The sequence below is a fragment of the Pelophylax lessonae genome (genome assembly GCF_965119305.1).
Source record: "Pelophylax lessonae genome assembly, chromosome: 4".
Lineage (NCBI taxonomy): Eukaryota > Metazoa > Chordata > Amphibia > Anura > Ranidae > Pelophylax > Pelophylax lessonae.
In genome coordinates this window covers 584655601-584668506 of record NC_138771.1, presented here as the reverse complement: position 1 = coordinate 584668506, position 12906 = coordinate 584655601, and the positions used below count along the sequence as shown (strand labels likewise).

Here is a 12906-nt window from a genome sequence, read left to right as displayed (position 1 = left end):
GCGTTGATGTCACTCCCGTCACATCACCTCAGCACATACAGTATCAGGGACCGTAAAATGTACACTGAGCTGGTTTTCAAAGCTGAAATTCAGGAAGATATGATGAAAACATTAATATATATGTAGGTATGCATTTATTAACCACTTCAATACAGGGCACTTTCACCCCCTTCCTGCCCAGGCCAATTTTCAGCTTTCAGCGCTGTCACACTTTGAATGACAATTGCGCGGTCATGCTACACTGTACCCATATAACAATTTTTATAATTTTTTTTCACACAAATAGAGCTTTCTTTTGGTGGTATTTAATCACCGCTGGGTTTTTTATTTCTTACAAAAAGTTTTTCTTATTTTCTGTGAGTAAATTATTCTGTGAGTAAATTATGAAAATAAATAATTTTTCTCCTTCACTGATGTGAGCTGATGAGGCGGCACTGGTGGGCACTGATAGGCTGCACTGATGGGCTCTGATGAGGTGGCACTTATGGGCACTGATGAGGAGGCACCAAAATGCCGCACTGATGGGCACTGATAGGTGGCACTGATAGGTGGCACTGATGGACACTGAGTGGCGGCACTGATGGGTGGCACTGATGGGCAGCACAGATGAGTAAGCATTGATGGGCACTGACTGGCAGCACTATGGGCACTGATTGTGGGCACTGATAGTGGGCACTGTGTGCACTGATGGTGGGCACTGTGGGCACTGATGGTGGACACTGATTGGCACCGTTTTTCACGTTTCTCTAATCAATTACCTGTCCTAGTTTCCCCTGTGAGGAGGAGCCGCTGATTGGCTGTCTTAGTGTGTGGCGAGGAGAGCCAATAAACGGCACTTGCTCATTTACATGTGACCGGCTATGATTGGACACAGCCGATCACATGGGTTAAGAGCCATGTCATTGGCTCTTTACCGAGATCGGGGTTGCGCCGTGTCCTAGCAACATGGCTTGGCCACGATCGCCGCACTGTGTGACCCCACGCATGAGAGAGGCAGTTCTGGAGCGCCGTCATATGACGGCGTCCCAGAACAATAGCTGCACCGCTCTGCCGTCATTTGACAGTAGGCGGGCGGTATGTGGTTGAAGAAAAAATCAAATGCATTTTAAATGTAGCTAGGGTAAATGCCCGAAAATTCTTAAATTCTGCCTCTCATAATTCCCTGCACAGCAGCATTAAAACCAGAGAGGGAGGGACTGTATTAAGGTCCAATCAGGTATTCTACATGCACATGTGTTGACAAGGAGCATACTGAAAGGAAGAGAGAGCAAAAGGATGACCTAAATAGTGTGCTGTTGCTCGATTACCATCCAGTAATAGGTTGGGGACAGATAACGTGGCTGTGTTGTTTAACTGCAGAAGACATCAGCTGATAAGGCTGGTTATAGTGTGTAAGGGGGCTGTATAAATCTCAGGACTGAACATACAGAAATACAAATCTATTGCTAGGAAAAACAGCTCCCATATTTGTATTTTAAACGTTTTTTTTAGCTGTTTAGCTGTTCGCATTCTGCTACTATATGGATTACACTAACTTATTTTTTTCAACCACCAGTCATCTGTCCTAAAGCAGCAAGCAGCTCTCCTTGTGCCTGTGGCTTTGGATTCATAAAAGAAGAAAATGACCAAGGACTTTACATTTGTAAAGGTAGGCTATTGCTACTTTGACCTAACAGAGCTGTCTGGCTTGATATGGCTTCAGTATTTGACATAGTTCACAGAATGAATAGCATATGACTCTTGGGTTTGATAGGGCTACATGGGAAAACTGGGTTTACCAAGGACCTAAACACACTTCTGCATTTTTTCCCAGCTTTAATGTCCCCCACCCCCAATGTGAACTGGCAAATTATTAATTTTAGCTTCTTACCAACATGGCAAGTCCAGATATATTGAGGGAAATAAAATAAATAAATAAATAAGGACTTTTGGCACTATGGCCCTTTTACAAAGCGGCACTATTAATGCACCAGATTCAAAAATTATTACCTCCAATTCATAGATAAGGAAACTGGAGGTATTTAACAACAAACAAAATGGCCCCTGCCCCCACCCATAACTGGCCTTCATAACAAAGAGCATATGGAAGGACAACACATGCGAAACAAAAACAGAAAAAATTCCCAGCTAAATTCACCAACCAGTTTGCTTACCAACCAAATTAACCTGTCTAACAGTATGCGTTAAAACAGAGGTTTAGTTAGCACACATTTGCAAACGCATGTGTAAGCTGCAGAGCCACGTCACGGCCCCTTGTATTACCTGCAGTCCTTACTCTTAATTGGTGTACAGAGACAGGCAGAGCTCCTATCTCTCTCCTCAGTGTAGCAGAGGAGCATATTCAACTGGTTGTTAAGGAAGTTTTTGGCTTCAAAGCTGACAGCCTCCTTACAACCAATGATGCTGCAGTGGGCGGAGCCTGATAAGGAAGCTGAGACACTAGTTCCCATCAGGTCCACACTCACGTTGTGATTGACTGCAGTTAGCGGGTGTATTCTTTAGGGCTACAACTAATGATTATTGTCATAACTGATTAGTTGGCAAATTATTGTTTCAATTAATTGGATAACATCCTCAAAAAGGTTTGTTCTATAATATAGTTAATATTAGGGATGGGCGAACAGTTGGCCCAAGCATGAGTTCGGGCGGAACATTGGCTGTTCGACCGTTTGACAAACACCCGAATTATCGGGGCGTTCGATTGTTTGTTCGGCCCGCTGAATGACCACAATGCACTGCGCTGCCGCACAGTGCATTGGAAGCTCCAATTGGCTGAAGCAATGAAAGCTTTGCCCAATCAGGGCAAAGAGCACTGTCAGAGCCATGATTGGAGAAAGTAATGATGACTCTATCCAATCATGGCTCATTGCTCTTAGTCCCACCCCACACTATAAAAGTAATCTTTCAATAGCGGCCATTTGTAGTGTGATATCGGCGTGAAGAGAGATAGAACAGGACTCTGTTCATTTCTACTAGAGAGTTAGTGTGCTATAGTGTGCTATTCTTATTCTATTGTCAGTGTAAAATATCAGTTTAGTGTGAATCTAGTGATAGTTCAGTCAATGTGAGTGTAGTAAACATTCATTTTTACTTTAGTGTCAATTTAGTGTAAATTTAGTGACAGTTCAGTCAATGTGAGTGTAGTAACCATTCATTTTTACATTAGTGTCAGTTTATTTTGTCTGGGCAGGTTTACTGCAGTATAGTTCAGTTCGTTAGTGCACGTTTAACAAAGTATATTTCTGTGCATTAGTGCATGTTTAATGCAGTATATTTCAGCGCGTTAGTGCATGCTTAATGCAGTATATATCAGTGTGTTACTGCGTGTTTAATGCAGTATATCTCAGTGTGTTAGTGCACATTTAACGTAGTATATTACTGTGCGTTACTGCACGTTTAACGCAGTATATTTCTGTGCGATAGTGCACATTTAATGCAGTGTATTTCTGTGCTTCACTGCACATTTAACTAAGTATATTGCAGTGCGCCAGTGCAGTTTTACTGTAGTATATTGTAGTGTGTCAGTGGAGTGTGTCTGTGTAGTGAGTACTCAGGTTAAAGTGCACCAAACACCACTTTCCATTGATTAAAATGCATAAACATACCTGTTTCCACATCTTTTTTACATTTTGTTAATAAGCACCCCCCCCCCCCATCATGTCTGAGAGGCCAACAAGGAGAGGCAGATGTTCCCATGGCACTGTGAGGGGGCAGTAGCGTATGAGTCCACAGGCAAAGGTGGAGGTGGTCAGTCCTTAGGCAGGGCATAGCTTCCTGTGTTCAGTTATGTTGCCCGTGTTATCCAGCCACAGCAAGCAGAGAAGGTGGTGGACTGGCCTACTAAACCATTTATATCCTCCTCATCCACCGTCAACCAAGCAGAGACTACTGCGCAGTCCACTGCAGCTGCCAGAGTGGCTAAATCTGCCTCCTTATCCACAGTTTTTCCTGCCATAGTCCCAGCATCAGGCATGGAGGAGTCAGCTGATTTTTTTTAAAACAGCATCAGCCACTTGCTCCTTGACGATGCACAGCCAATACTTGATTCAGATGTTGGTTCTGAGGTTGAGGAAGGTAGGAACATGAGCCTACAGCGAGGGGAGAACACTGGTGCACAAATTGGCAGTCATGTTCCCCCCCAGCCGTAGCGTATTGCCAAGTTGTCTCCAGTGGTAATGAGGATGGAGGAGATGATGATGAGGTCACCGACGCGACTTGAGTGCAGGATAGAGCAGAGGAGGAAAGTGAGGGTGAGGCACAATCCCAGTGAGGCAGCCATCATGGAAGAGTAGAGAGCAGCCACCCTATTCCATCACATTGTGGAGCTGTTATCTCCCAGCACCCTTCCCACAGCTCAGCTCTCTGGGCCTTTTTTAGCAGCGGATTGCACTGTTGCAATTTGCAAACTTTGTCTCAAGCACATCAAGCGTGGCAAAAACAACAGCCATTTTTGTACCTCATGCTTGACAAGGCATTTAACCTCCCTCCACTCAGCCCATTGGCAAGAGCACCTGAAAGCCACACAAAAGGAATGCAATTCTGTTCCTCCTTCTTAATTGTCTACCCTCGCTATACCGCATGACCTCTCAGCAGCCTCTACTGTCAGGGATGATGGTATAGCGCAGGGTGTCCCAGGTCCTTGCAGCACATCTGCCAGTAGCACACAACCAGCTGTGGACTATAGCCAGCAAATTTCTCTGCCCCATTTGCTGCAGCACAAAAAAATACAGTCACTGCCACCCACATGCCCAGCGGCTAAATGCAAGCTTGTCAAAGCTGCTGGCTTTACAACTTCTGTCTTTTCGTTTAATGGATTCTGCCCCCTTCTGTGAATTTGCAGAATGTGCTATACCACAACAGCAAGTTCCCAGTCACTATTTCTTTTGACGTAAGGCAATTTTAGCTCAGTACCATCACATGGAAGGCAATTTTGTGGTATTGTTGGGCAAGGCAGTCAGCCGTAAAGTCCACATTACTGCTGACACGTTGTCAAGCAAAAATGGTCAGGGACTCTATATTTCATTCACAGCACACTGGGTAACTCTGCTTGCAATTCAGAAGGATGCAAAATACCAAGTTTGGCTGTTTTAAATGCTGTAGCGTTTTTTAATATCTGGCGCCTTTAAGGGCTTCAGTACCTGGAATAAATGTCATGACATGGTTTCCAGGTTTCTACATCGTAGACCCGATCAAATCTGAATCGCTCGGGCCTCCCAGTGGGATGGGAGACCCGGGCGAGCAGCGAAAGGCGGTGGGAGGGGGGCTTGTAATGACAACTGAGAGGCTGCTCAGCTGCATCAGTTGTTATTACAAGTAAGGCGATCGCCAGCTCTAAACAACGATACCAGGCTGATGCTTCTAGCTGCAGGCATCACCCCGCTTCTTACATACCCCTGAAGCCGAGGTCGCTATTTGTGTTCCGTCGGCATGAAGGGGTTAAATAGGTACCCACGGTTAGAAGATCTGCTAAAACAGGCAAGAATAGTCTGTAGCCATTTCAGGCGGTCATACACAGCCAGTGCTTGGTTGGCTGAAATTCAGCGGGAATTCTACCTGCCTGTAAACCGCCTGATTTGTGACATGCCCACCAGGTGGAACTCAACCTTGGCAATGCTGCAGCCGCTGCACATGCAGCAGAGGGCTGTCAATGAGTACCTACTGTATGTGAGTATGGCACAACAACAGGCTCAAGCAAGCTTAGCTAGCTTTTTCCCTACGTCAATTGCTGCTGATAATGGATGCATTCAGTGTGCTGTCACCATTTGAGGAGATCACAAGGATGGTGAGCCGTGACAATGCATGCATCAGTGACACAATCCCTTTTGTGTTCCTGCTGGAGCAGACTCTGCGAGGCATTATGGACAGGGCACTCGAGGCTGAGCAAGGGGAGGAAGAGGAGTACTTCCTTTCCTCTCAAGGCCTGCTTTTTTGCAGACACCATTCTTCCTACTCCACAGAACATGCAAGAGGAGAGGGAGGAGAAGGAATCTGGCAGTTTTGGAGGCACTGAAGCAGAGGAAGACATACGTCAAACATTGAGAGATGGTTTTTCATCCCCAGTAGTACAGGGCTGGGAAGAGGCAGTTCCAGATACTGTAATCCTCAGTGACCCAGAGGAGTCTGCCTCTCATGCCTCCACAAACTTGTGGTGCATGGGCTCCCTTATGCTTCAAAGTCTGCGAAAGTACCCAAGAATAAATGGCATCAAGGAGAAGAATCGGTTGGCAACCCTCCTTGACCACTGTTACAAGGGGAAAGTGTCAGAACTCATCCTGTCCCCACAGAGAGTGCAGAAGATAAAAACTCTTGAGGATACCTTAAGGAGGAGTTTATCTAACGCTTTTCCCAACTCTGGTACTGATAATAGAACGTGTCTGTCCACAGACTCTATGGACCGGCTGACATTTATCAAAATTAATTAGTCCTGGATTACCAGCAGCTATGAAGTCCCTGATGTCGATGTTGCTGATTAAGTGTTTTTGGGATGTGGAATCTCTGCAAGACTTCTAGGCTGTCTAGCGTTGTGGGTGTTTATTTTATCTGGAAGAATTTTTTTGGTTTAGGTTTCATGGGCACCATTAACACCCAAAGACCAATTTTTCTGCACCTGTTTGACAGGTACATAATTTTTCAATTTTTAACAGCAAGGCAATTCTCGTTTTCATCAAAAGAACCACTATAGGGTTACGGTGTGAAGGCACCTCCGACACCCAAAGACCAATTTTTCTGCACCTATTACTTCTCTCCAAAGTCTGCGAAAGAGACACCAGAATGTTTCCGAAAAAACTCAAATTTTTTTCTGAGTGCACTACATTGTGGCCTCATCATACAGACTGGCTCCCCAAGCTGTTGTTTACAAAATAAAGAAAGCCTGCAGGGAAAATGGCCTTTTTTTTTGGGCTTTATAAATGCAATTATTGATGCAGCAGCTTCTATACACAGTACAGATGCGCTTCTTTACAGGTAGACTAAGAGGACCCCCCAGGCACTTTATTGAAATTAACTTTTAATTTTTTTGTTATTTTTCATTTTTATGCTTTCACTTTAAGCATCAGTAAATCACTGCTCATTTAAAAATGAGGTTTTTTTTTACAAACTTTGTTTTCATTGATACATGTGCCCCAGGGCAGTACCTGTACTCCCATAACCATTCTATGCCCAATTACTTGTATATAAGCCTTCAAATGAGCACTTTTGATGTTTCTAGTTCGGGTCCCACAGACTTCAATGGGGTTCATTATTCAGTTCCGAACTTTTGCGATGTTCAAAAGTTCTGGTGCGAACCGAACAGGGTGTCATTCGGCCCATCCCTAGTTAATATGTAAAGTTTGAAAAAGACAATTTATTCTTGAATATCTATATGCAGTGGGAAATACAAATAACCAGCTATATGGTTAGGGAAAAAATGTAATCCACTCTGAGAATAACAAACTGAAGAGATATACAGTATATACTATTGGAGGTCGAATCTGGTACATATCATCAGACTCAGAGATCAAATTTGTTTTTTTTTTTAAATACATTTTTTTTACAAGACCTAAAACTCTGTTTTGCAGATTTTCATCACTGCAATATAATATTCTGCGTAGCTCACTCCCTTGTCATAGACAGGTAGCCCAATACAAGCTACCTGAGCCTGCTATCATTTATATTAGCCATACACTTAAAGTGATTATATATGTTTGATTTATTTTTAACAACAAACCATCATACTTACCTGCTCTGTAATGGTTTTACACAAAGCAGCCCTGATTCTCCTCTTTTGGGGTCCCTCACAAGTTCTGTGTAAAGAATAGCTGATTGTTAATCAGCGGGCCGCGTCCTTAACAACCAACGACTCATCAGCTGTCAGTGGGCTTCCCCACTAACAGCTGAAATCTGAACAAAACAATGCCGGCAATAGAAAATTCCATTAAAAAAAAACTTGCACGGCCCCCCCCCCCAATCTGTACCAGGCCCTTCGGGTTTGGTATGGATTCTAAGGGGAACCCCATGCCAAAATTGAAAAAAAGAAACGGCATGGGATCCCCCCCAAAATCCATACCAGACCCGACCCTTATCGAAGCATGCAGCCTGGCAGGCCATGAAAGGGGGGGAACAAGCCAGCACTCCCCCCCCCCAAACCATACAAGGCTCCTGAATCATACAAGGCCACATGCCCCAAACATGGGGGGGTGCTTAAAGACAGAGGGGGTTCTGCCCCCCCCAAGTTGATGGGGACAAGGGCCTCAAAAACCCTGGGTGGCAGTTGTGCAGGTCTGCGGGCAGGGGGCTTATCGGAATCTGAAAGCCCCCAGCCCCCCCCCCATGTGAATGAGTATTCCCATTCACCAATAAGGTGTAAAAAGCGAATAAAGATAGTACACAAGTTTTTGACAATTCATTTAATAAAAAATAAAAAGCAAAGTCAATCATGCCACCTGCCGCACCCGAAAAAAGAGAAAAACATTTTGCCTCATCTAATGAACAGTGTACTGAGCTGTATGTGTGTTGCACTGTATTTTCTTATATGTAAACAAACACTGCATTCTGTATGCAGGCCAACTAATTCGTTGACCAACTAATTAATTATTAAAATAGTAGACAACTGTTTATATAATTGTTTATAATCGATTATGTCGATTAGTTGTTTCAGCCCTAGATTCTTTAGCCAATATCAGGCTGTCTTTTGGCTAAGGATCCGCCCACTGCCTGCTGTCAATCAATAGGGGAGCAGACCTGATGGGTAATAGTGTCTGTAAATCTCTGTTGCCCCCCCCCCCCCCCCACCCGCAGTACAAAGCTCCATGTTGCTTTACTGTCTGTGTATGACAAAGATAACAATCAGTGCAAATTCTTATATATCCCCGACAGACTTAATCTAATGTGTCCTCCAGAGACAAAGTGTGAGTGCCAAAGCTAATGTTAGCACACACAAAGGTTATACGGTAAGTATAATCAGCAGTTTGTGGAATCCAACAATTCCAAAATAAATAAATAATATATTAAGTGTTTGGTGCAAACCGCAAAATATAGCCAGCTTCCTGGCAATTAAATATAACGTGCAAAAATGAAAAATATTAACTAGCAATCTGTTATACCCTAAAAAAAAGTGCAAGTGCATATATGACCTTATATACAGTATGAAATTATATATTAATATGGGTTGGTAGTAAATAAAAAAAAAAAAAAACTCTCAATAATAAATTCGTCTCCAACCAGCTTCCTAGTGACCATATAAAGTGCCAAAATAGTGTATAAATAAATCGATAAATATATAAAAAAATATAAATGGGTGAATTAATACATATAACATGTGACATTTAGTCTATAAAAATAGTCCATAATAAATGCTCCCAAGTGGGAAAAAAATGCAACAGTGCACAAAAGGTGCCAACTTCCAGTAACTGCGTGCTCTCAGTGTCCACACATGGGGATCCCACCATCCGTGCACCACCGTTTCCCCCAAATGGACTCACCAGAAATCAAGCTGGTTAAAAACAGCACTCACGCTTTGTCAATAAATATCCAGCCTGATGGTCCAGTTCCTCAAAAATGAATACCCAGGTATATAGAAGTTGTGTGGAGGGGGAAGGAGAAAGAAAATAACCACATAGCGTAACTTAGTTTAAATGTAGTTTAGTAAAGCAAAGTAAACGTTACACTCACATGGGAAAGGGTCTGCCCGACACTAGGATAACCGATATTACAATATGCAGCACCGCTCCGGCTGTCTGAAGCTTAGCCGCGGGCATGCAGCACCGCTCCGGGAAGACGTCTATTGACGAAACTAGTAGGGAGGGGTTAGGACGCCGAAGGAGGACACTGCAGTGAGGAGATCCACGCCCGCGGCTAAGCATCAGACAGCTTGAGCGGTGTTGCACATTGTAATACCGGTTATCTTGTAAGAAAGAAAGGGGATTTAAGTGACTTTGAACGTGGCATGATTGTTGGTCCCGGACGGACTGGTCCGATTATTTAAAAAAATGCTGATCTACTGGAATTTTCACACACAACCATCTCTAGGGTTTACAGAGAATGGTCTGAAAAAGAGAAAATATCAAGTGAGCAACAGTTGTGTGAACGAAAATGCCTTTTTGATGTCAGAGGAAAATGAGATGATAGAAAGGCAACAGTATCCTTTAAGTTTGGGAACCATGGCTGTCATATGCCTTTTCTTTTCTCCCCCCAGCCAGCTTGGGCCGGAGGGATAGTACCGTTGCTCCCAAGCCCTTACCGCACCCCCTTCTTTCGGCCTCTAACCCTCTGGTTCTCCTTCTTCTTTTGCTTCCCTTGGCTTTCCTTTCCTCCCTGGCTGTCTGGTGTGCATTCTCTCTTTCTTTAGCGCCACCTTTCTGCTTAACTTTCTCCTGATTCCCAATCTGCCTCTCCTTTCAGATTTGTGTAGGTTGTACTATAGTGTGTGGGTATTGGCAGGGCCAGGGGATGCTCCATTGGTTTGGGGAACCTTCTCAGGAACCCTTGGCCCTGACAGCTTTATGAAACAGGCCTATTTTCTGCTGCTGTGTTAGCTCCCATTTTCTCCTTTATGTTTATATTACCTCTTTTTGGCTGTTTTTGTAAGCTAACCTGTGTGATAACTGTCAATGCTAGTGTAGGCGTAACTATAGCATGTTAGCTACTTGTTAAACTTGAAAAACAATTATTGAAACAGAAAGGCAACAGTAACTTAAATAACCACTGGTTACAACCAAGGTATGCAAAATATCATCTCTGAATGCACAACACATTGAACCTTGAAACAGATGGGCAACAACAGCAGACCACACAGGGTGCCACTAATGTCAGCTACGAACAGGAAACTGAGGCTACAATTTGCACAGGTTTACCAAAATTGCTCAATAGAAGATTGGAAAAACGTTGCCTGGTCTGATGAGTCTTGATTTCAGCTGCAACATTCAGATGGTAGGGTCAGAATTTGATGTAAACAACATGAAAGCATGGATCCATCCTGCTTTGTACCAACGGTTCAGGCTGGCGGTGGTGGTTTAATGGTGTGGGGGATATTTTCTTGGCACACTTTGGGCCCCTTAGTACTGATTGAGCATCATTTAAACACCACGGCCTACCTGAGTATTGTTGCTGACCATGTTCGTCCCTTAATGACTACAGTGTACCCATCTTCTGATGGCTCCTTCCAGCAGGATAATGCACCATATCACAAAGCTCAAATCATCTCAAACTGGTTTCTTGAACATGACAATGAGTTCACTGTACTCCACAGTCACCAGATCTCAATCCAATAGAACACATTTGGGATGTGGTGGCATGGGAGATTCGCATCATGGATGTGCAGCCGACAAATCTGCAGCAACTGCATGATGCTATCGTGTCAATATGGACCAAAATCTCTGAGGAATGTTTCCAACACCTTGTTGAATCTATGTCATGAAGAATTAAGGCAGTTCTGAAGGCAAAAGGGGGTCCAACCTGGTAATAGCAAGATGTACCTAATAAAGTGGCCGGTGAGTAGGGCAATAGGTATAGTAGGGCAACACCAAACCCATCACAAGGTTTGGGGGAATTTGCTCCATAATTTCCCATGCTCTTTGTCAGTCAATAAAAGAATGATTCCTACTGGGTCCTTCTCTGAGCTGACTAGAAGTTAGCCAAGAAGTCCACAAAGTGGGATGAAGAGCGGGTTTCCTGGGAATGTTGGCTAGAAAATGAATTCATAGGGTCGAGTGAACCCTTTTACTATCTTAGTTTACAAACATATAGATTGGGTTGTTTGGTTAGATTGGCAATCAGTGATGAACATTTGCCTGCTGAAGATCAGCCCTAACCAGTGGAAATCCCAATGTAGCTGAACCATTTCTCTGTCTTTACTGCATCCAACTTTCCAAGAGTCATCTCTGACTCTGTGAAGATGTTTGCAAATCTGTCACACTGTCTCCAATTATTACTCTATGTATAGGATCCCCCATGTTCTGTCAAGAACTAACGTCTCTATAACCTCTTGTTTTTATGAAGATAAATGTACAGAGGATGTGGACTGCCCTGCAGGTGCCTTTTGTAGGAACAAAGATTGTTATTGTGCCCCAGGACTATGCAGTTCCAAGCACTCAACACACTGTGAGGCCTTTGTAAAGCTGGATGAAGAATGCACAGGTAAACAGATTACATTGTCATATATTAAAGGCAGCAATATGTTTCTTCAGCAGACCAATGTTATAGTAAGAGATTACAGTTGAAGTGCCAAAAAGGACCAAAAATCTCCCAATAAAATACAGTGAAGATACAGTGCCTTGAAAAAGTATTCATACCCCTTGAAATCTTCCACATGTTGTCATGTTACAACCAAAAATGTAAAAGTATTTTGTTGGGATTTAATTTGATAGACCAACACAAAGTGGCACATAATTGTGAAGTGGAAGGAAAATGATAAATGGTTTTCAAATTTGTTTACAAATAAATATCTGAAAAGTGTGACGTGCATTTGTATTCAGCCCTCTTTGCTCTGATACCTTTCACACGGCTTTCAGATCCGATCTGTCAGTTTTCCAGGCAGACCGGATCGGATGCTCTATGCAGCCCTATGGAGCGGCCGATGTCAGCGAAGACATCTCCGCTGACTTCCGCAGCTATCCGATCCGATCCTGTCTGTGAAATTTGGATGGATGGAAACCCTATTTTCCATCCGTCTGGAGGATCGGATTGGATAGGATCGGATGATTTCTCATCCGATCTCCCCATAGAGGAGAGCGGGGATCTGACAGCTCCGTCTCTGCATACAGAGCGGAGACTGAGCTGTCATCCGCCTGCTCAGCAGGAATTGGCGGAACAATCTCCTGCTGAGCAGAACTGACTACGTCAGGCGCACCGCCCGTGTGAAAGGAGCCTAACTAAAATTTAATTGAACCAATTACCTTCAGAAGTCACCTAATTAGTAAATAGAGTCAGGGG

General features: G+C 43.7%; 1 protein-coding gene across 1 annotated transcript in view; it reads left to right on the top strand.

Annotated features, from left to right (window-relative positions):
• The window catches only part of LOC309552803 (uncharacterized protein), a gene marked incomplete at its 3' end in the record, with an annotated part of 44489 nt that extends 32295 nt beyond the window's left edge, over positions 1 to 12194 (top strand). The window contains exons 4-5 of the mRNA XM_082253716.1: positions 1556 to 1648; positions 11974 to 12194. Of these exons, the coding sequence (XP_082109842.1) occupies positions 1556 to 1648; positions 11974 to 12194 (314 nt within the window). The remainder of the gene's footprint in view (positions 1 to 1555; positions 1649 to 11973) is intronic.
• Positions 12195 to 12906: the final 712 nt, after the last annotated feature.